Source organism: Epinephelus fuscoguttatus, linkage group LG22, assembly GCF_011397635.1.
Source record: "Epinephelus fuscoguttatus linkage group LG22, E.fuscoguttatus.final_Chr_v1".
NCBI lineage: Eukaryota > Metazoa > Chordata > Actinopteri > Perciformes > Serranidae > Epinephelus > Epinephelus fuscoguttatus.
In genome coordinates, this window is record NC_064773.1 from 2,856,378 (window position 1) to 2,880,793 (window position 24,416).

The window sequence follows — 24,416 nt, forward strand, 5'->3', positions numbered from 1 at the left end:
TCTGCAGCCCGAGTGGCGGAGGTCATGTGGAGACCAGTCCCCCCTCCTCCCCTCCCCTAACCCCTCAAATGAGGAAGAGGAGGCTGTACAGCGCCGTACCAGGACGCACCTTCATCGCTACACGGTCCCACGTCCCCCAGGGCACCGGAGAGATCCAGCTGCACCGAGGAGAGAGGGTCAAAGGTCAGACTGTAGCTCTGTGTACAGTTGAGACAGCAGTACCTGTTGGTGTAGTGATACTGTAACACTCTGTGTGTTGTGGATCTACAGTTCTGTCAATAGGTGAAGGAGGATTCTGGGAAGGAAGTGTTAAAGGAAGGACGGGATGGTTTCCTGCTGACTGTGTTGAAGAAGTCCAGATGAGACAATATGACCCGCGACTGGGTAAATACATATAAATATTTGTATATAAATAGTAGGACATTTGATACCATATTTATGTACAGTACTTTATAATATATGTTGATGTATGTTTCAGAAACGAGAGAGGACCGCACCAAGCGACTGTTCAGACATTATACTGTAGGATCTTATGACAACTACACCTCCTACAGGTAAGGCACCATCATTACACCTCCTGCATGTGCTATACCTACCCCCCGATAGTGCCCCTCACACAGGTCTGGTACTGATACTCCCACCACCGCTTGGTTAGTTAGTTTATTTATTGGCTTTAATATCACATCATTAATAAAATAACTTTACATAGTTGAATAAATACAGCAGGGTATGCTTACAAATATCAGTCAATAAAGCTGCTTTAAACACCATAATTAGTTGCTAAAAAGATTTAAAAAATCGTAATTTTACTCTCGATGTTGCTAAGATGACATTCATGAAAAGCTGGAGTCATTTTACGACAGCCTCATTTAATATTACATAAAATACAGGTAGGTTATTAAATTAATTAAATACAGGTTTTTGACTGTGATTTTTTTGTATTATTATAACATTTCTGTAATTTATTTTGTTTTCATATTTATTTATTAGTTTTTTAAAATTCACTCCTACTATTGCTATTGCTCTATGTCTCCACGTATAGAAGTATTTATCTATGTATATTTACTTGTATAAACACATAACATTATCTCCTAAAAAAGTTTTTAAATTCGCTTTCATTGGCAACAGTACTGGTACTAGTTAGCACTATTATTGGTGTCGTTACCATTAGTACTGTATTTTGTATTGGTGCCATTTTAGTTGGCAACAGTATTGGTGTAGTTAGCATTAGTATTGGTGTAGTTAGTATTAGCATTATTGTAGTTAGCTTTAGGATTGGTGTAGTTAGCATCAGTATTGGTGTAGCTAGCATTAGTACTGGTGTAGTTAGTATTAGTGTAGCTAGCATTAGTACTGGTGTAGTTAGCATTTTACATGTGTTTCGTGTAATCTTTGTAAACTGGTGTTGATAGTTTAACCTCTTACGTAAATGCATTTCACTAATCCCCCCAAGCATAATATTAGATCTTAGAATTATCTGTTTAGACTATATCTAAGGATTGTCCGGTTGCACAAAACACCTTAGGTTAGGATTTTCCTTAAACTCCGAGTTAAGGTTTTAATAAAATACCTAGAATTTTGACCAGCATTTAGCATTTGAACTGTGAAGCTGACATTACCAAACTCAGACAGTATCTTTCAGCTGAGAAGTTCCAAAAATCAAACTATCATTAATCTTTTCTTTTAGACTGTTGTGACTCCCTCTTTTCTTGCATCATTTAGTCCTTCCCACCTCGTTTTCAACTGGTGCAAAATGCCGCGGCTAGGCTGTAAACAAAAACTGTCATTGGTCCTACATCACACCAGTTCTTTCCTCTCTTTATTGGCGTTCAGTAAAGCACACGATTGACTTCACTAATCACTTACAAGGCCTTGCACAGCCTGGTCCCTGCATATATAGCCAAGCTGTTGAGCCCCTTTTTTAGTTGTTGGCTACTCCGATCTTCTGATCAAGGCCTTTTCTCTGTTCCCCATTCCTACTTCAAATCCAGAGGAGGCCGTGCTCATGGGGCTGTAGCTCCCAAACTTTGGAACAGCCTTCCCCATTCCATCAGATCTGCTGAATCTGTGGTTTGTTATAAGCGGCTACTGAAAAAGAATAGGTTAGCCTTTTTATAAACACTCTGCCTTTAGCTTTGTTTATTTTGGTCATGTGCTTCAATTAATTCATGTCTACGTATTGTGCATATGTATGCGTATGTGGGTATGTTTGTATGTACATTCTTAAAAATAAAGGTGCTAGGAAGAACCATACAGGGTTCTTAGGCTTTTTTCTCCTGTAGAAGAACCCTTTTCAGTTCCTGGAAGACCTGTTCATTCTTCAGAGAGCTATTCCATGGTGTAATACCTCCACCCAGAACCCTCTCTTAGGGTATTGTATTGGGGTTAAGGGTTCTATCCTATTCATATTATTAAGGGTGCTATCAAGAATGCAGACGGGATTCTACCAAAGAAAGTATATCCATATGTCCATCCATTTTTATCCACTTATCTGGGCCCCAGTCGTGGGGACAGCAGGCCAAGCAAGGTACCCCAGACGTCCCTCTTCCCAGCAGCGCTTTCCAGCTCCTCCTGGAGGACCCGAGGTGTTCCCAGGCCAGATGAGATATGTAATCCCTCCAGTGTGTTCTGGGTCTGCCCCGGGGCCTCCTACCAGTGGGATGTGCCCAGAACACCTCTAACAGGAGGCATCCAGGAGGATCCTGATCAGATGCCCGAACCACCTCAACTGACCCCTTTCAACGTGAAGGGGCAGCGGCTCTACTCCGAGCTCCCCGCAAATGTCCGAGCACCTTACCCTATCTCTAAGGCTGAGTCCAGACACCCCAGGGAGGAAACTCGCCGTTGCTTGTATTCGCAGCCTCATACTTTCAGCCACTACCCAGAGCTCATGACCATAGGTGAGGGTTGGGACTTAAAGCAAAAATTTCGCCTTCTGGCTGAGCTCCCTCTTCACCACCACGATCCAGCACAGTGTTCGCAACGCTGTAGACACCACACCAAACCGAGAAATGCCATCTTGACATGGTGGAGGGGTGGAGGGGTTTGCGTGTCCCTGTGATTCTGGGAGCTGTGTTGTTTGGGGCTTATAGCCCCTGGTAAGGCAAAGTGGTCCCAGGGGAGGGGCCAGATTAAGAACGATTCAAGAAAACCTTGATGGCTAATTCGGATACTGAGTACCAGCCTAGAGGGTTGTACCAAGAACGCCTTTATATTCCAAGGATTTCATCTAGAACCCATCCAAGGGGGCTTGACCAAGAACCTTTTTATATTCCAAGGGTTTCATCTACAACCCACCCTGGGGGTTCTACCAAAAACCCCTTAATATTCCTAGGGTTTCATCTTAAATCCAACCAGGTTCTAATGAGAACCCTTCTATATTTCAAGGGTCATGTCTAGGCGCACTCAGGGATATTTACTGAGAATATATTTATATTCCAAGGTCCTCATCCAGAAACCTGTCAAGAGACACTTGTGGTTCACAATAATGTTTTTAAGGGGGCGGAGATTTCGTGAAATCACTTCCACTACGACAGTCTGTACTATTTCAATAGCACATTAGGGTTGGGAAGGGACACTCATTTCCATACTAGAACTGAATACAAAATGCCAAGTACCAGGTACCCATAAAAAAAATAATAATAATAATTTCAGCAAACCATGTGTTATTGCATGGTGTTAAAGCGTGGTAAAGAGATCAACTGCGGCAGAACACAAGTAAAATTAATTAATTAAGGGGATTCTAGATACGTCTTACATTTAACAATACAAGTGAAACATGGGTAAATGTTCAATCCTTGAAGAAATGGTTCTTCCAAAAAGGGTTTTTCAGAAGCAATTGGTTCTGGGCAGAACCTCAGCCCTTGTGGAAGAACCCTTTTAGAACCCTTATTTCTAAGAGTGTATGTATGAATGTATGTATACGTATATGTATATACTTGTATTTGTACTTATATATGTGTAGCACTTTATAACTGTGTTTCTAAAAGTGCTACATAAATACAAAACACCCATATGTCTTCTCCTTAAGGTTTCCTTAAGATGTTCACTTAAGTGCTATACAAGGTTTTCTCCTTATCTTGGTCTTATACTTAAGTATTCCCTTAATGTTAGTTATATGGTTGAACCGTATCTTAACAGCAACGAGGACGAATTTATGGTGATAAGTGAAGAAAATGGACGCATCCGGAGAAGAGTGTTCCCTCTTGAATTGATTTGTTTAATTATCTTCCATATTTGTTGTTTCCCGTTGTCTGTTTCTTTTCTTCTGACATTTTTTTGATGATCTCTAGGCCAACTTTCTGAGAGGAGAACAGGTGAGGTGGTAACATGTATCACAAGCGCGACTGCACGCAAATGGTCTCCATGGAAGTTCTAGAATTTTACAACTGTAAAATCTATTTCAGTGCCGTACATGCCTTAACGTTTTTCCTTAACGAACGAAACCATTTCCTGTGCAACACCCTTAAGTAAGTTCCTCAGCTAAGGAGAAATAAAGCCTTAAGTGTAATATTTAAAGGTCCAGTGTGGAGGATTTAGGGGGATATATTGGCAGGAATAGATAATAATATAAGTATGTTTTCTTTAGTGTGCAATCACCTGAAGTTAAGGATCGTTTTTCGTTACCCTATGCCGGGTTCACACGACATGATATCAGCCCAATTACGGACCAACATAGGGTCGTACGGTATCGGCTCGGCTCATGAATAACGAGTGTTGTACGTGATAATCCATCGTTTCATCTTGATCATCACGACGTTCCAACAGAAAGTCTAGCATGTTTGATTTTCTTTTTGTCGTTCACGACTTCTCCCGTCACAGCCGTCACTTTGACCAGTAGGAACACAGAGTAATCTGCTGCCGTGGAAACTGTAGGACAACAACAGCCCAGCCTTGAAGATATTTTTTGGGCATTTTTGCCTTTAATCGATAGGAGAGCTGAGTGTGAAAGGGAGAGAGAGAGAGGGAATGACATGCAGCAAAGGGCCACAGGCTGGAGTCGAACCCGGGCCGCTGCGACAACAGCCTTGTATATGGGGTGCCTGCTCTACCACTAATCCACCGACGCCCCGACTTGTAGATATTTCCTGTAGGGACGTTAGGACACAGAGTAAAAAGGAAAAACTGATGGTGTGAAACAGCAGAGGCACTTTATCAACCTGCTGAGTACTGCCATTAGCATAAAGCTAGCAAACAATGCTATTTCTTCATAATGGAGACGGACATAAACTAAGAAAATTAAAAAATAGTGTCTTTTACTCAGCACAGCTGCAGAGGCTACCAGCCTCATTTCAAACAGACTGCATTAGAAACAGGCCGTCATTTCTCATTCTATTTTTACTTTTAATCGCCCCCGTTTGCCTTGATAAAGATAATGCATCGCGCCATCATTTCAAACTCAACACTTCCTATATCTGTTTCACATTAAAAGCCCATTATCATTTCAGCTGAGAGAATCCCTCCATTTTCCAAACAGGCTTTTATTGTGAAACATTCTCAGGAACTTGTTGAGGAGGTCCTCGTCTACGGAGATCGCCATTTTTGCCGGGTTTTTTTCTACAGTAGATCTGAACGGACAAACCAAACACTGGCTCTAGACAGGGACCTTCGTGTTTTCACATTGGCCACTGTAGTTAGCAGCCCCTCTGCAACAGGCTGAACAACAACGGAAGATCACTGATTTGTAAAGTGAAACTGCTTTATTCAGTGTTTGTACTGGTTTCAATCTCCTGGTCTGTTTGTATTGGAGAGAGAGGGATAATTCAGCTCCTGAACTATGAACACTGAAGGAATTCTAACCAGGAGAAGTTTCAGCTGGTTGCAATCCTCACTGCTAGACGCCACTAATTCCCCCTCAATCTTACACACTGGACCTTTAAGGAGAAACCTCAAGGTGTTTTGTGCAACCGGCCCCTGTATGTGAGCTTTCTGAACCTCTCCACGCTTTGCATTTACTCTACAGCTCATATAACTACATACAACCTGAAAACATTTCCTGTTTCTGTCTGTCAGTGACTATGTGATCGAGGAGAAGACCGCCGTGCTGCAGAAGAGAGAGAGCGAAGGATTCGGCTTTGTCCTCAGAGGAGCTAAAGGTAGAAACAGCAGGATGGATGGATGGAGGAGTGGATGGATGGATGGATGGATGGATGGATGGAGGAGCGGTGGGTGTTTGGAGGTGTTGGGAAAGAAAAAAGAGAGATATTTAAAACAGAGTGAAGTCTTCAGAGGAAGAGCAGTGAGCTTTAAAACTCCTCGCTGTGTCGTTTCATAATAATTACAGAGTCCACTGAGTCTTATCCTGAAAAGACTACAACCCCCATCCCAGCACCCAGTGATGGAAAAAACACTCAGATCTTTCTCTTAAGTTAAAGTACAACAGAGTAAAAATACTCTGTTACAAGTAAAAGTCCTGCATTTAAAAGTAAAAATACAAAAGTATAAGCATCAGGATACACTTCAAGTAAAAGTACTCTGCCTCTCTTTACAGCTGAGACCCCCATCGAGGAGTTCGCCCCCACCCCTGCGTTCCCCGCCCTCCAGTACCTGGAGTCAGTGGACCAGGGGGGCGTGGCTTGGAGGGCGGGGCTACGGACTGGAGACTTCCTCATAGAGGTAACGCACCTGTCCTCTGATGTGTGGCTTCATTAGATCTCTGCTACAGATCATTACAACTCTGTGACGTACCTGTCTGTGTGTCGTCCAGGTGAACGGCAATGACGTGGTGAAGGTGGGTCACCGGCAGGTCGTCTCTCTGATCCGTCAGGGTGGAAGTCGACTGCTGATGAAGGTCGTATCTGTTTCCAGGAAATCTGAATCCAACCTGATCAGGAAGAAAGGTCCAGCTCAGAGTTTTGATTTACTTATTATTTCATTTATTTATTTATTTTTTATTTATTTATTTTTATTTCATTCATTCACCTGGTTTAGCGCCCCGTTTTTTGGGGGGGGACAGATTTGACGTGTGATCGTACTTTATTTGGTCACACAAATGCCTTTGTTTTTCACTAACTGTGATCTGATTGGTTCTTGCTTTGTAGCTCCGCCCCCTCCAAAACGAGCCCCCAGCACCTCATTGACGCTCCGATCCAAGTCCATGACCGCTGACCTGGAGGACATAGGTAAAGCACACACACACACACACATACACACACTCACTCACACAGTGCAGAGTTAAGTCAAACTGTAGGAGTGCGTGTTGTTGACCTCTGTTCTGTCTGCAGCCAGGAGGAGACGCTACGGTGAGTCGCATCTGATCTGATGATGTCATAGTTGTTGTTTGTGGCGTTTGTTGATGTGTTGCGACACTGTAGTACACATGGATGTTGATCTCATGGCATGATGTTGCACTGATGTCACGGTGTGTCGGTTATGTAACAGCCAGGGCCGTAGCTGACGCATGTCCTCGCCAGTGTTGCAGGAAGTATTCAGAATAAAAGTACTTTTAACAGTAACAGAGTTGATCCAAAGTGCTCTGACAGCACACACGGAAAAAAAGTGAAAGCAAAAGGAAGGACAGAAACAAAAATTTGAGTGATAATAGCAAGAAAGTAATAACAGTAATGATAACGTGTCATTAGTGTTGTTATTGCACTGATATCAAAAACTGCATCCTTGTTGTTATTTTGTCACCACACTGTGTCAGTAACAGCAACAGTGACAATCACATTAGACGTAGAGAAGACGTTAAACCGCCTGTAGGGAGGGAACATTTATAGAAAATATATGTGAACACTTCAGGTAATAAATAAATGTGAAATTTGGCTTTTTTATTTGAGTCCTGGCTACAGCCTTGCTGACTGATGTCATGTTGTTGTTGTTGTTATGGTCGTGTCGTGATTTTGTGTTTCATTATTTTTATTTTTTTGTATTTTTCGTTTTGTTTTGTTTTTTATTTTGTTTATCTTGTTTTTTTTTTATCACGTCTCCTCCCTGCAGAGAAACTGGATGAGATGTTGGCCGGGGGTCAACAGGAAGTCGTTCTGAGGGGTCGACCGTCAGACGACTTCAGAGCGGCGACAGTGAAACAGAGACCGACCAGCCGCCGAATCACACAAGCTGAGATTAACGTAAGACTACCAGCAACATTACTGCGACTTATAGTTAGTGCTATATGACGAGTATTAAAGGTTGTAAAATATCCAAACATCAGGTGTGTATTAATGACTGTCAGGGACGTGATTTCTGAAGATCTTAAGATGGATAATTCTGCATTTAAGGGTGAAGTCTGTGCATACAGTCACTCTCAGTGATTCCCAGCCTAGAGAATGGGCAGAATACCAGACAATGGGCCCCTGGGCACAGATGTGCAAAAGGCCCCACCACCTCTCCTACACAGAAGCAAGACACACAGATTTTGTGGTGGTTTTGCGTCTTTTTTTGCAGAGTTCCTGGTATTATTCGGGGGGCAGCAACGTCCTCTCGCTCGGCTCTCTCAACCACCGTGTCTCCACTGAGAGAGCGAAGTAGGAGGAAGGTTCCTGTAAAGTTACCGGGCTCTGGATGTGACGTAATCGTTGTGCGACCATTTTGACTGGGGAGACGCAGCAAAGAAACAAACAAATAAGAAGAAGCAGAAGTACCAAGAAGAAAGCAGACATAAGAAAGACGATTATCAACATGGAAGGAGCTGAGGTTGTTACTGGGTTTCTGGCGTGTCTCTTCGTTTACATGGTGGTGGAAGGAGAGGAGAGGACGTCTGCTGAGTTTTAAAAATGCCGGCTATTTTGTCGCTTTCTGTTGACATCCCTCCTTGAGTATATCCAATCAGCACCAAGTAGTCCCCAAGCCCCAGCCAGGAGTTTTTTGGGGCCGTTCTGAATACCTACTCCGAGGCAGGGACTTGTTTAGCCCCTGTAAAAGTTCTGGAACTCTGTCCTTAGGGGGTGGTTCCTGTGGTGGAGACACGCACCAATTGCCCCGGCCCCGTAAAATCACCCCGAAGTTCCTGCGGTGGAAACGGGCCTAAGGTCATTGCAAATCTGGAGAAGTCATGGACTTTCATGATCACATTTTCCAGGCCTGGAAAAGTCATAGAATTTTGTTGTGTAATGAAATTGTTACAGTAATCTTCCATAACATAATGTAACATCGCAGTCATTTTCTGTAGCTTTCAACGCAACGTAGCTCTACGTGTGACATTTTGTTTACCATCATGTACGTGTCTCCATTTTCTCCACACGTTTCGTCTTTCACTTCATGTGTGGCAGCTGAATTATGTTTGAATTAAGTTTGAATCTGATATGTTTGAAAAACGCCAGGCATGTAGGGGAGAAAAATGATTATGGGTCCTTGAAAAGTCATGGAAAACTTTTAAAATTTTATCCATGAAAATGTGCAGGAACCCTGTTTGTGTCTTTTTGTCATTTTTTTGTCCATTTGTGGTAGTTTGTTCTTGTAGTTATTCTTTGCAGTTCCTTTACAACTCTCTGTGGACTTTTTTTGTCTGCTTGTGGTCAGTTTAAGTTTCTCTGTGGTTGGTACATGTTAATTTGAGTGACATTTTGCAGGTGAAAACTAGGGAGTCCTCTGGTTTTTTGGGGCCCCAGGACCTGTTCTGGGTAGGCCCGTTCAGTTTTCCATCCATGCCCACAAGGGTTCACAAGATAAATCTGAGAGGTCCTGAGGGGAATTAACTGAAGAGGAACCAGAGAGATATTGCTGCCGCACAGCATCATTTTTCTTGTAAATCGCAGCCTAACTTAACCCTTTCAGTACAGTGACCCTGAGAGCTCGACGTACTGCAAAGTAAGAAAAGACAGCAATAACCAGACGACTATATTAAAATGTACATTTTGAGTTTGTGTGTTTGTGTCTGCAGTCGTTGTTCGAGCGTCAGGGTCTGGTGCCCCCCTCAGCTCCAGAGAAAAGCACCATGGCTTTACCCCGAGGGATGTCCAGGACCAAGAGCTTCGGTAAGACACACACACACACACACACACACACACACACACACACACACACAGGTGGTATTTTATGCACGTAAGTACGAGAGACGGTGGTGGAAGAAGTACCAAAACTGAAAGTTCTCATTAAGCATTTATATACATTATTTATGTTCAGTCAGTTTTATTTAAATACTCAAAATCACAAACACATTTGTTTGTTTATTTAGTTTTAAATATCTGTTGGTTACTTTTATTTTAACGTCTCCACGGCAGGCACACCTGAGGACGACAGGATCTCAGCGCTGATCAATGAAAGTCGGTTTCCACGGAGCTCCTCACTGACAGACAGCTTCATCCCTCCTCCTCCTCAGACAGCTCCACCCCCTCCTCCTTCCGCCTCTGCTTCCAGCACCTCAATCTTCATCCTCGACTCTGGCCCTCCCCCCTCCTTCCTGCCGCCTCCTCCCCCGGCTAGAGGGGACGGTCTAACCCGCTCCAGCTTTAAGCCGGGGGCGGAGCCAAGGCTCCAGGAGCTCTCCGATTCACCGACGAGGAGCCACGCCCACGCTGAGCGTCAGAGGAAGGCGAGGTCCATGATTATCCTGCAGGACACGCCACCGCAGCTGCAACCTGATGCGCACGCCGCCGCCGCCGCCACGCACACGCTGCACACCGCCACGCACACTGCCACGCACACGCTTCACACCGCCACACACACCTCCACGCTGTCTCTCCACAGCACCAGCCCCGCCCTTGGCCACTCACCGCTGTCACGCCGCCGGGGACGACCAATAGAAAACCCCTATGCTAACGTGGGACAGCAGGCTGCACCCTCCAAGCCACAGAGGAGGAAGTCACCTTTGTTGAAACAACTTCCTGTAGAGGAGCAGGGTCAGGATCGCTCACACCTGTTGTCTTACTGAGTTATATTTGTGTTAGCAAGTTAGCCAATTAGCCTAGTTAGCTACTGCTACATGTCAGAGGTTAGCTAGCTACCTAAAAAGTACAGACCATCTTATAAATGAAATTTCATTGCGGTTACAAAAACTGTACAAGCTATTTGCTGTGTTGTCCTTATCATTTCCCAGTGCTTACCTACTGACCGTTAATTTACTTGTGATCAAACTGGAGACACAACAGCCAATCAGTTTGTGGGAAATCTTGGAAGCGCACAGAAAAGAAAATTTGAGAGTTTATTATTGTGAGCTAAAATGGATAATAGGAAACAAGCAAATAATTGAGTACTGAATTGATTTTTGTTTGCCAAAATTAAGTTTTTTTTTCCTTTAATTGTTTCTCTACAAAATAAAATTCATGTGCTTGCAGGAAACATTTTCATGCACTCAAAATGTCTCATTACGTGCTCAGGATTGAGTCACAAATTGAATGCTGTAGACTCTTAATCATCACTCCCACCAGTCTGACTCCATATATTTTTATTCTTCTAGGACTTGGAATCAAAGATCATGATTTGTTGAAAGTAGACGGAGGTGGACCCAGCAGCCCCAGTAGGGCGGAGCTGTACCAGCAGCAGGTCCTTTCAGAGCGCGCTCGGGTTCAGGGTCGCCGGTCATCTCTCTTCCTGTCTGTGGAGGGAGCCGGATCAGAAAACCAAGTGCCGCCCCTGCTGACTCAGAGCCATTCGATGGACGACCTCGGCGAGCTTCCCCCTCCTGCCCCGGTCCTGTCACCCTCACCAACGCCTCACACCTTCCTCCACCCGTTGACTGGGAAGCCTTTAGGTCAGTCTGACAGCACATTCTGGATGCATTCTGTATGACAATAATCAATTCTGGGAACTAAAGCACTACCTTTCTCCAACTTTTCCAAAGTTCTATGTCACTGGCATAGCACTGAAAAGAAGTGCTATGATTACATAGGATTTTGCTGATTCAAAGTACATAGTCAAATTAAAGATAGGACAGAACCTTGAGGTACTTCACAACATCGAAAAGGACAAGGCTAGAGCCTTGACATATTCTGCAAAATAGAAAAAGACATAGGCCAGAGCCTTTAGGTATTCCATAAAAGACAAAGACCAGTGCCTTGAGGTACTCCACATAAGAGTTCAGGACATAGGATAAAGCCTTGTGGTACTCCACATATTAAAAGCAAAGCTAGGACAGAGCTTTGAGGTACTCCACAATATATTAAGGTCCTAGGACAGAGCGTCAAGATACTTCACTACAGAGAGGGCCACTTCAAACAGAGCCTCAAGGTACTTTCACATAATAGAGGGGACCAGGGGACCACAGAATGGAAGGAGGTCTTAGGACAGTACCTTGAAGTAATTTGTAAAATTGGATCGGGCCTACAAAAGTACCTTGAGGGTCGTCACGAAATAGAAGGGCACCTTGAACAGACCCTTTAGGTACTCCACAAGATAGAAGGGGAACTAGGACAGTTCTCTAAGGTACTCCAAAGAATAGAAGATCACCTTAGACATAGCTTTTAGGTTTAACAAAATAAAGGAAACACCTAGGGCAAAGCCTTGAAGCACTGCACAAAATAGAGGGGCACCTTGGACAGAATCTTGAGTTACTCCACAAAATGGAAGGCCAATTTAGACACAGTCTTTAGGTGTTCCACAAAATAGAGGAATGAACTAGGGCAGGGCCTTGAAACACTGCACAAAATAGAGGGGCGCCTTGGACAGAGCCTTGAGGTACTGCACAGGTCAGAGGGGAGGTAGATGATTTTAAATGACCATGAATGATAGTAAGCTGTCTGCTGGAAAGGTAATCACTAACCCAACTGAGAGCAGTATCTGCAGCTCCAAAAATATACCGAAGCATGACAATCCATCCATACTAACACTTACCCACCTTTAATCATCTGCTCTCTTCTCAGACCCCTCATCACCCCTCGCCCTGGCTCTTGCTGCACGAGAACGAGCGCTAACTGCCCGCACGCCAAGCCCAGAGCCTCGACTTAAACATGTATCTGCCTCCACCACACCCATACCCACCCCAGCTGCCAGCCCCGAGGGCAGACATAAGCGCACTCCTATCACCACCCCGCAGAGCAGCCCAGAGCCACGGTCCAAACGCACTACCCCTCAGACGAGCCCCGAGCAGCGAACCAAGCGCACCACTCCTCAGACCAGTCCTGAACTGAGGCATAAACGCATAACCCCGCCCTTGTTCCCTGACGGACAGGTGGAGCGTCCTGAAACAGAGGGAGGAGTGACATCACCTGCTGCCCCCTCCCCTGAACGCTGGAGACCCACCCCCTTGCCAACGCTGGCCAATGAGACTCATGCTTTGATTGACAGGCGGAGAAGCCTCACAGTGGGCAGCTCAGAAGAGGAGGGCGGGGCTTACACAGTTACACTCCCACCGGCGTTGCTGTCGTCCAGTGATGAGGAGACTAGAGAGGAGCTTCGCAGAATCGGCCTGGTAACTCCACCCGCTGCCTTTGCCAGCCCTCCCGCCCCTCCTCCCCCATCCTCCCTCACCTTGTTGCCTCGGCGGGGCGGGGAGGGAGGGGGAGGAGAGGGCGGTCCTGACTCCCTGGGTAGGCGTGGTGATGAGGAGGAAGGAGGTGACGAACGGCTCCTCGACAGCTCCTCCTCCCCCAGTTCCCTCCCTCCCTCCATAACCTTGGCCTCCCCTCCTGCTCCAACCTCCCCCTCCTCTCCTCCTGCTGCTCACCCGTCACCCTCCTCCCCCTCCACCTCCCCATCTGCTCTTAAGCCACGCCTTCGTTCACCCATCGGTAGGGGCCGCTCTGCACTGCGGGACCCGCTGCTGAAGCAATCATCAGACAGTGAGCTCCTCCCGTCTGCTGCATCCTGCTCCTCCCCCTCCTCACCGCTCTGTTCCTCCCCCACCAGTGGTGGACGGCAGCCACGCTATCTGTTCCAGAGGAGGTCCAAGCTGTGGGGGGGCGGAGACGACCGTGATGAGCGGCGGGGCTTCAGCCCAGATGACGGGGGACGTCCAGCAGCACTAGGAGGTCAGGGGTCAGGGTCAGCTGTGGATCTGACCAGCCGGTCGGCATCAGCTCTGGAGCTGAGCGGCAGGGCGGGGTCCGGACTGGATCTGGCTAATCGGCTACAGCTGCTCAACAAAGACAGTCACTCTCTGGGGGAGGAGCCGAGTCCCCTTGATCCGGGCCGGAGGTCACCAGTAGGAGGTGCCAGGTACTACAAGATGCCTTATACTGACCTGATAGTACTACTGTGTGTGTGTGTGTGTGTGTGTTGTAACAGAATCTGTTTGTGTTGTTCCAGATGTGTGGACAATGGAGAGAGTAAATCGTAGGTTTTTATCTCTGGTAAACATTCCCGTTATTGCTAAGAGATAATTTTCATTGGCTAACAGTCAACTAACCTGCACCTTCTTGACAGATGACTAATGACTAAATGCCTGACATGACTGTCTTATCCGTCTTTTGAATAAAACCTTGGCATTGACCATTTCCCTAACACCTCTGCCCAAAAAAATCCAGTCCAGTTGTCAGCTTTGTGTTTTTCAACATGTGGTGTGCATGGTGCTGTTGTAAGAGTGATTTAAGCAAGCTGCGAACATTAGCATATTTGACTTACTAGCTAACCATCTATAATAGTACCTTAGCTTTACTTCTAAGGCTAAGAGTTAGCATAGCATTAACTAGCACAAGTCAAACTTATTTGTTGTTTGTCCTAAGATCCACACAGGGTTATATTTGAGTGATAAATTACATTATCTGACATTTATTCTTATGATATTGTTCTATGACTCAGCAGAAAGCTAGCTTCACTATAATGCAAAGACAATGCTGGCCCTTTGTTTTCATGTCCTCTACATCGATCATTAACTGGTGAGAGTGTGTCCTGAGACATATTAGCTTTAGCCTCAGTCTTTTAGGCAAGACAAAGCAACTTTATTTGTATAGCACATTTCATACACAAGGCCAATTCAAAGTGCTTTACAGAGCAATAAAATATAAAACATGATAAAGGATACAGAAAAGAGTAAAGACAAAAAAAAGATATAAAACGTAAAATTAATTACTAAATGTTAAATTAGCTTTAACTTCAAACTGTTCAGTGTCGGGGCTGTCTAACATCATCTGGGAGGTTGTTCCAGGTTTGTGCTGCATGATAACAAAACGCTGCTTCACCGTGTTTTGTTCTGACTCTTGGGACCGTCAGTAGGCGGCTTTTAGCAATAATATTATATATGTAATGATCAAAAGCATATTTAAGACCTTTTCTCACAGGGTCCACAGTTTCAAAGGGGTCAACTATTGGGTTAACATTAGCTTTAATTATCTAACTAGCTAGCTGGCTATGGCTAGCAGTTGAGTCAGTCGGCAAAATAGAAATGGACAGCTGCTTTCGTCTACTTCTTTTTGAATTAAAAAAAAACTGTTGCCTCCAAAATTTGTAGACTATTACTAAGAATAGAGTGCTGCAGGGATGGTGTTTTTCTGTAGGCCAATGCAGAAGTTAGCGTCACCATGGTTACCTCTTCAGAAAGCCTACGGGATTTTACCACTGGATTTTGGATTGTTGCAGAAAATAAGCTCTGTGGCAAACAAATGTTTGCGATACGTTTTGTTCAGCAAGATAACCATCACAAAACCACTTTCATAGTTTTTGAGACCTAAATGCAGTCACCAGAAGTAAATATCTAACATTAGGCTATTAACCAACTACACTAAAGTCACTTGACTTCAGCGTCACCACCACAATGAGGGTGTAAGGCCGTGTTTGGCGTGACGATGTTCTGTAGTCTCAGTTAGCCACTTGTTAGCAAACATCTTTTTTAAGACACATAAAAGCTTTGAAACTCATCAGCGGGATATTTACTAACATAGTTTATGTCATATAGAACAAAACGTTAACCACAGACCTTATTTCAGGCATCTAACCAAAACCCATTGACTTTAAGGCGAGGGAACCAGGTATGCTAACATGCTAACTCATTTACAGGTTTTATAATACATTCCTGCAGCACTTTAGAGTTGTAAATCTGCCACAGTTTTTGTGGTTACAGTTAGAAAAGAGAGGTTAACAGACGTAGCAACAGTGACTAAGCGTAGCGAGGGTGGTCCGTTAGTAACTCTGTAGAAACACCAGGTGATAACAATAAGTGGTATCATTCATTCACTGCTTGATGTGTTGCAGGTTGTTCTCCAGTCTTGGTGAACTCCACACTATCTCCCAGCGAGGATACGGAGCCAGCTATACAGTCCGACCAGGAAGCCGCTACCCTGTCACCCGCCGGAGCCCCTCCCCCTCTCCCTCCCCATCTGATAGGTCAATAGGGCTTCCCTCCTCCACCGCCCCCTGCTCTGAAAGGCCAGATCTGAGCTCGGGTCGAGGTCTAACCATCCTGAAGTCGTCCAGTCTCAGCCTCCCCTCAGAACCAAAAGAGGTTCGGTTTGTGATGCGAAGCGCCAGTGCACGAACCAGGTCCCGTTCACCCTCACCTTCACCACACGCCTCTCCCTGCCCGTCCCCGGTCCTTAGTGGGCCCCTGTTGGCCCTTCGGCCATGGAGGCAGCGGCCCCTCAACCTGTGGAATAAATATGACGTGGGGGACTGGCTGGAGAGCGTGGGCCTGGCCGAACACCGCCAGCGCTTCCAGGAGCACGAGATCGAAGGCTCCCATCTCCCCGCCCTCACCAAGGAGGACTACGTGGAGTTGGGCGTCACCAGACTGGGACACCGAATCAACATCGAGAGGGCTCTCAGACAGCTGCTGGATGGTTCCACTTGACCCCTCACCTCTGACCACTAACCTCTAGACATCCTGAACTGTGACCTCATAACCTCTGACCTCTGGTCAGACACTAGGCCATCTCTTTGATTAGGAAATCTTAGCAGTGACTGAATCTTTAGACCTTTTTACCAACGTTGAGCCCTTTCTGAGTGATCTCGGTGACGTTTTGGCTTATCAGCTCTTTGATCGACCCGAACAGACGGGTACCACTGAGGTCTGTGTCCAGTATTTATCTTTTTAAAGGTAAAAAGAAGTAACAGTTAACCACCAAGCTTTGTCTGAGTTGACAACCAGGCTGCCTTAGATCCAGTGTGTTCTCTTCAGTTTAAAGCCTTCTGGCAGATTTCTTACCAACAGTTCAAGTCCAACAATGCACAGAGCATAGCCATCATTTCCAATGGAGAGAACAGCTGCAGGAGCCATGACGGTGTGCACTGCTCTTTTTCCACCAGGTTTTGCAGTCAAAGATTAATTACATTGGACTTTACCTCCAAATATTCCAACCACCCCAACGCAAAAATTTGATTCGGGCATTGACCTGAGAGTCAAGGAGGAGACAATTTTTGGTTCTTACTTTATACTACTAATATAATGACCAAAAATATCAAAAAACCTTAAAGTAGAAAGTTAAAGACTAACATTTGATCCATAAACATCAATTTTTTAGGTTTCTAGGCAGAGTCTTTGTCGTACAGAGCTGGTCATGCATCGGTGTTCAACAAATTCATGTACATTTTGATCTACAGGAACAGAATGCATCAGGGATGACAGGTTTTTGTAGGCCAAAGCAGAAGTTAACATCACCCTGGTTCCCTAAACAAAAAGCCGACAGGATTTCTCCACTGGATTTTGGATTATTGCAGAAAATAATCTCTGTGGCAAACAAACGTCCACGATACTTGCACGTTGTGTTGCACACCACTTCATGATTTTGACTAAAGCAAAAAGTAAACATCACGCTATAAATGAACTACACTGCTGCTACATGACTTAACGTCGCCACCGTGACAAGGCTGTGAAGCCGTGTTTGGCGTGATGATGTGTAGTCTCATTTAGCCACTTTATAACAACTGAACCGCCTTTTTTAAGACACCTAAAGGCCTTAAAATTCATGAGTGGGGTATTTCATGACGTATTTTTTTGTCATAGAACAAAATGAGAAAGTCTGTTTAGAACATGTTAACCACAGACTTTATTTCAGGCAACTAACCAACAATCAATTGACTTTGAGTCGAGGGAACTGGGAGTGCTAACGTGCCGACTCAACTGGTGCCAAAATGGCTCCACAGCCAGTTACATTAAAATAAAATCCAATATTATCTCTTAATTTACTCTGACTGAGCTAATGAATTGAACTTTGACTCAGTGAACAATCTGAAGTTATTAATTTTACCGTTATAAAAGAAAACAAGCAAATTTTCATATTTGAGAAGCTGTCATCTGTGAATTTTCAGTTAAGCAATCAATATTTTTCTTTTTACCATCAGCCAACTAGTTGATTAACCAATTAACTGTTTAAGCTTCAATGTAATGTTTTTAGCTAATTTTGCATTTCTAGAATTTGCGTCAACTCACTTAACAATAAGACTGCAACGCTTACTTTAATCGTCAATTAATCTGTCGATTATTTTCGTAATTAATCGATAAGTTGTTTGGTCTATAAAATGTCAGAAAACGATAAAAAAATATCGATCAGTGTTCCCCAAAGCCCAACATGACGTCCTCAAATGTCTTGTTTTGTCTAAAGATATTCAGTTTATGATCATAGAGCAGGAAAGGAAGCAGAAAATAGTCACATTTAAGAAGCTGGAATCAGAAAGTTTTGATTTCTTTTGTTTAAAAATAACTCACACCAATTAATCGATTCTCAAATTAGTAGGCGATGAATTTAATTTATGACAATTAATGGATTAATCATTGCAGCTCTACTCTCCAAAGAATTGGAGAAATTTCACCTACAGTTGCTAACGTTCTGTGCTAGCTAGCAAAAGTTCTGTGCTAGCTAGCAGCCTAATTTGTAAGCTAGTGAATTGTTTTCAAATACTGACGTAATGTAGCTGTTAAACAGTTTGTTTTTTTAATTTCAATCACCAGAAAAAAATTAATTGGAATACCTGCGTTTTGACTAAAGCTAGCTCATAGCATCCACACAGTGCTCTACAGCATTCCGTTAGCATACGAAGCTAATCACAGCTGGACACAGAGCTTCACTGCTAATCTCAACAGGTGATCAAAGAGCTGATCTGACAAACTGATTACAAATATAACGAGACGGGTTCTTTTCCTCGTGCCATTCTGCTTCCCCAGACGAGTTTAGCTGAACTTTTTGCTGGCAGAGCTGGACGATTAGCGAGCTACTGGGAGTCTCTACCTTAACAACAACAACGGGAGATTAGCTGAGGATATTTCTCCGTCTTTTCTTGTGACTTTTTTTTTTTTTTTTCAAATATCACTCATGAAGAATTTGTGTTTATTTTGAGTTCATATCTTAACGCCGATCATTTAGAATTTATGAATAACAAGTAATAATAATGTGGTGGTGATGACTTACAGAGTTTATAATAGTTTGGAAAATGATTTTGAGTTCCTTATGATTTGACAATGAGTTGAATTTCAAGGTCGTTCTCGGTTTTGAGATTCATAATGATTTGTCAATGAGTGTGACTTTGTGCTGATGTGCTGTGTGTTTCAGGGAGAGCTGCAGCGGAGCTCCAACTGTAAACCTCTCTGGTTTCTAACCTGCTTATCGAGGGCTTACTGTACATGGTGCTATCTGTTTAAAGCCATCTGTACAGAGTATACCTTTCCTCTTCCCCTCCTATACCGTCCCTATACACTGTCACACAAAACTCTTATCTTAACCCCCCTTAACTCTGTCAATCCTAAATTAATCAACCGAGTGTGGCTGTACCTGCCATGACCATCTCACAGTAATGGTGACTCGCCAGGAACAGGCCATATATGGAGTTTCCTCCCTGCCATATTGGGGATTTCGTCCCTGCCATACGTGGAGTTTCCTCCAGACCATATATAGAGTTTCCCAGGGGCCGTAAATAGAGTTTAAAACAGACCAATTACACTTTACAATGTGATCACATCAAGACACAAAATCTGTGTTTATGAGTTAAAAAGTGGTCACACCAAATTTCATTTCAATGACAAAGGGTGTGAGTCGTATTTACTTCTAGTTGCACGTTGATCCCGTCTCACAAAAGAGCCCAATTTGATTGGTTCTCCAGTGTCCAGCCAATTTCATAGTGAAGGTGGAACTGGACACCTAATTTGGGAAGTACTCTCTGTTATTTATCTCTGCACAGTGAAATACTGTGAGTGTCAGAGAACAACAAATGCTGCTTGGTTCAACAAGAGCTATAGAAGTTGATGACATTTAAGTCCTGCACAGGTCTGATTTAAAGACCGACAGTTCCAAACAGGAACCACGATGTGCATTACCACACCCGCTCCACCACCCGCACATACGACCAAAAAGTTCCACCAACACAAGATCCACAGCCCGACCCAAAACCAAAAACCCTACAATAACTGTGTGCTGTTGGAATAATTTCTTTAGGCAGCACGTGTAAAGTGATTATTTTGGGATGTTTCATACATGTGAAACTAAGATATTATATTTTAAAACAGAGGTAATTTAGAAAATAATATTTAAATGACTATTTTTGGCTTATTCTCTTAATATTGAGCAGCACATCTGCACAGTTAACGTGCCTGTTAGTAACACACCTGACTGATGTGCCTCTCATATTCTAACAGAGCCGACACACGAAGTCAGAGGATTAAAACATTAAAATATTCCTATTTTCATTTTATTTTTATATATTGATCATGTGATGACCAGAATCCGACCTGCACGTTCTTTTTTTTCCACCCAAAACTGAACCTTAGTAAATTGAAGACCACCCACGAATCACCTTTTTTGTGCAGGTCATTTGCCGCATATCCAGATACATGAGCCGATGGAGGACTCTGTAGTTCAGAGGGGCCAGGCGACATGGCCGCATTTATTTATTTTAAGCATCAAAATGCAGAAAGGCTAAAACCTGATGGAAACATACTCTGAAGGTTATCAGTTGCAGGATTAACTATATAAAGATGGACGACATGTCTTCAGCTTCTGCCTACTGCACCAAAGTAAAGCCAAAATATCCCAGATACAACTGCTGCCATCTGGCATTAGTGAAGTCATTTGGAACCAGAGTCTGCGCAGTAGTATTGAGTATTGAGTTGTGCCCGACCCAACTGCAAGTAGCGCCATTGATCCTGAGCACACATGACACACAGAGCTGTCAATCAGGACATCAGACCCCCTTTTATAGCATCAAAAAACAAATTAAAACCAAACTTGTCAGAAAAATGAACAAACATCAGTGTGATGAGAACTGCGTAAAATCCTCTTTGGGGAACATTTACTTCACGTGTACTTTGAGATTGTAGTTTGGTCCCATCTGTCCCGTCCCCAAACATGGAGGGGGCAGGCTTTATGACCAATACTGCAGCCAGCCACCAGGGGGCGATCCAGATGTTTTGGCTTCACTTCTGCAGAGCTGTCCAGGCTGCCATGAAGTGCACCGGGCTTTGAAGCCAATTTTATATAGTGGCTAAGCATGGAATTACAACTTCCTGGTCCATCACGGAATACCGCTGGGCCCGAAAAAGACTTTTTCCCATAGATGTGAAAGAGACGTCTGTAAATTAGCGTATACATTTTATAGAGCATCACCAACCCTGTGAAATGACTTGTTCCACCATCAGAATTTGATCCATTCAGTCTGATAACATTTGGAAAGTCTGGAAGGGCCATATGATTATATAATTTTGTACCCAGTGAAATTAGCTGAGCGCTAAATGGAAGTAGCCAGCTCGGCTAGCGTAAGTCTTTAGTGCGTCTGCTGCATTTGCTCCGGAAGATTCAGGTAAATCTACACTTGTCAGTTGAAGTTTTCTGGCTTTATGCGCCGCTGAGCAGCTTCCATAAGAATTAATGGGCTTAGCGTCCATCGCTGTATCCAGTTCTCTTTATACATCCATGGAGCTGTCATGTCGCCCATCTTTATGTAGCCTACAGTCATTGATCACACAATATGCTCCTGCTGTTTGTGTCTCTCATATCTGCAGCCTCTTTGTGCACGTCGTTATAACTTGATTTTGAACACGTAGACATTTCGTGCAAACTCAAAACTTCATCAGATTTGGATATTTTGCCCAGACCTACAAGATAGCGTTAGATAAGATTGATTTGATTTACTGTTTTTGGATTGCTATTGCGACCCTGCCAGCCACGCTAGCTGACGCACTTTATACTTAAAGCCTTGCGCACACAGCACGACTGTCGAGCTTTGCACCACAGTATGCAAGTAAAGTTCACCTTTCAAAATCTGGTCTGACTGCACCGTTAAAAACATTAGTGGACACAACTCTTACAGAAACTGTCCCTGCTTTTGTGATCTTAAAGAGAGACGGATGAGGAGACTTATATCTGTGTGTCCAGGACGTGTTTAGCTTAGCTTAGCACAAAGACTGGAAGCAGGGGGAAACTGCTAGCTTAGCTTTTCTCTTTAAAATCAGAAGTTAATAATCACAAACTGTTGATTTTAACTGACGGAGACACTTGTTGTCCTCGTCTTTGCTACACCTCCCTCTTGTCTTAATAACTTCACACAGCAAACTAATTTCACACTGCTGTCAAACTACCTAACACGGGATCGCCCTCTGAAGCACAATCAACGTTCCAGTGCCTGTTTCCACGACAACAAATCTACAGCGTTTATGACGCTTTTTTTTCCCAACTGAAGAACCTGAACACGAGCCAAGACCACAATCATGAATCCCAAAGTTGTACAAGTTCACAGTGCCCTTTAGCACAGAGGTAAAGAATGTATAGTCTATGTACAGCACATTACAGTAGACTCTATAGTCTGTTTAATATATATTATGGTAGAATGATGTAGCTATAGTGTAAAATATAAAGTATAGTAGACAATAAAATGTATACAGTAATATTTTGGTAGACTGTAGTCTATAAAGTCTTTAGCTGCATGTGATATTCAGTCGTTGTAAACAGACACACATCAGCTGTTTATCCTCTATGAATCCAAGAATTTATATATATTTAAAAAATAATAATTTCACTCAAAACCAACTTGTATGATTAATTAAATTATATCTGAGTTCATCATGCTAGTTTGTAGTGTTCTGAGCAAGAGTCTGTTCAGTCTGATCTGAGCAACACTTCCCCAGAAAGACGTATAAAAACAGAAATCAGATCCCGGCAGCGTGAATCCAAACCCGTTAACTACATCTGAATTCTTTCTAATCTCTTATCAGTTATCGTTAAGTTGAGTTTAAGTAACTAAAGTTCACCGTCTGGCTGTCTGCACTTGACCCCGTATTTATTTCAGGTAACTTAGCGTCTCTTAGAACCTTGGTTACGCACGTAACTCCCAATTGGAGTTGTAGTTTGAAAAGAGAGCTGTGATTGGGTCACAGTGATCCTGCGTGCAAACTAAAAACATCTTCAGGCCCCGATCAGACAGAGCACTTTTTACAGGATGAAAAACACGAGGCGCACCCATACAATGTGTAAAAATAACTGATGTAGCAACCGTGACGTCACCCGTCGATATGTTTTGTTTCCTAGGATGGTGAAAGCATGACCCGCCCTACTCTGATTGACTTACCCAGATGTTTTTACCCCTTGTCAGAACCACTGTTACCCGCCATGCCTAAACCCAACCAAGCCACCCACCCACCCAACAGGCAATGCTAGCCAATCAGAGGGAGAGTAGGGCGAGTCATGCCTTCGCTATCCTAGGAAATGCAAAGTCACATCATGTTTTCGGCATTTTGACTGTCGCCATCTTGTTTTTTTGGTGCCGGAAGTGACCATATTTGGATGAGAGGGTGGAGCTACAGAGGAGCAAGGCGTGGATCTGACTCGAAGACCTTGTTGATGCCTCGCAGATGGCCAGACACTCAAAGACTGGCCCGCTTCTCAGTTCATCCAATCAGACAATGAGAAAAACACAACATCGGGCGCTTTTCTGCTTGAGTTAAATTTTTTCAGCTTAAGGTGTTCAGGTCGCTCCTGCAAAAACGCCAGGTGTTTAGCAATACAAACGCAGTGAGCAAAACTTCTAATGGCTCTGTCTGATTGGGGCCTTCAGAACGTGGTTTATATTTCCACTACACAATCAAGTTTCACTACGACAATCAATTTATATGTACTGTCAACAGTCGTGTAGAATTATGTCGTCTTTTTTACAACGTTAACTCACAGAAATGTGCGCTTACAAAAATTTGCTCGGCGAAACAGCTGGATGAAAAAGCAAAAGTTGAACTATAGGTTCACATTTTTTGCCTAACGTGGGGTTTTTGTTGTTTTTGGCATTTTATCAAGCCTCAAAATGCAGCGCGAATGTCGACCCAACACTAGCCTGAAATGCGAGTTGTAATGCCACCAGTGTTGAAAGCACATTGGTTAAAACCGAAAAGGACGACTGAAAACAAGCTAACGTCAAGGAACTACAGAGCACCTGTCTGCACCTTAAAATGTTACCTCCATTTGCTAACGTTCTGGGGTAGCTAACAAATTAGTTTTTTTTAAAGAATACTAATGTAAAGCAGCAAATTCTGTTTTCTGAGTTCAGACAGATTTAAATATTTGAAGCGAGTAAGCCAATCGGGATTTGTTAAGTTGCTCCTAAAGTTAGTTAACATTGTTTAAAGGATCGAGACAGCTGATTTAAAGATGCTCAGGTTGAAGTTTGGGGCGGGCTTGAAGCTAACTAGTTGGTATGAA

At 43.7% G+C, this 24,416-nt stretch overlaps 1 protein-coding gene across 2 annotated transcripts in view; it reads left to right on the forward strand.

The window, feature by feature from the left end:
* shank3b (SH3 and multiple ankyrin repeat domains 3b) overlaps positions 1 to 23,353 on the forward strand; it is an 80,302-nt gene extending 56,949 nt beyond the window's left edge. Inside the window, exons 14-28 of one of the 2 annotated variants that reach the window (XM_049566940.1) lie at positions 8 to 183; positions 271 to 384; positions 479 to 554; positions 6,013 to 6,095; positions 6,491 to 6,615; positions 6,707 to 6,839; positions 7,041 to 7,121; positions 7,224 to 7,241; positions 7,939 to 8,069; positions 9,821 to 9,914; positions 10,161 to 10,778; positions 11,336 to 11,629; positions 12,738 to 14,031; positions 14,122 to 14,148; positions 16,003 to 23,353. In XM_049566940.1, coding sequence (XP_049422897.1) covers positions 8 to 183; positions 271 to 384; positions 479 to 554; positions 6,013 to 6,095; positions 6,491 to 6,615; positions 6,707 to 6,839; positions 7,041 to 7,121; positions 7,224 to 7,241; positions 7,939 to 8,069; positions 9,821 to 9,914; positions 10,161 to 10,778; positions 11,336 to 11,629; positions 12,738 to 14,031; positions 14,122 to 14,148; positions 16,003 to 16,597 — 3,859 coding nt within the window. In that variant the 3' untranslated portion in view covers positions 16,598 to 23,353. The remainder of the gene's footprint in view (positions 1 to 7; positions 184 to 270; positions 385 to 478; positions 555 to 6,012; positions 6,096 to 6,490; positions 6,616 to 6,706; positions 6,840 to 7,040; positions 7,122 to 7,223; positions 7,242 to 7,938; positions 8,070 to 9,820; positions 9,915 to 10,160; positions 10,779 to 11,335; positions 11,630 to 12,737; positions 14,032 to 14,121; positions 14,149 to 16,002) is intronic. The other variant, XM_049566941.1, reaches the window with a different exon arrangement.
* Positions 23,354 to 24,416: the final 1,063 nt, after the last annotated feature.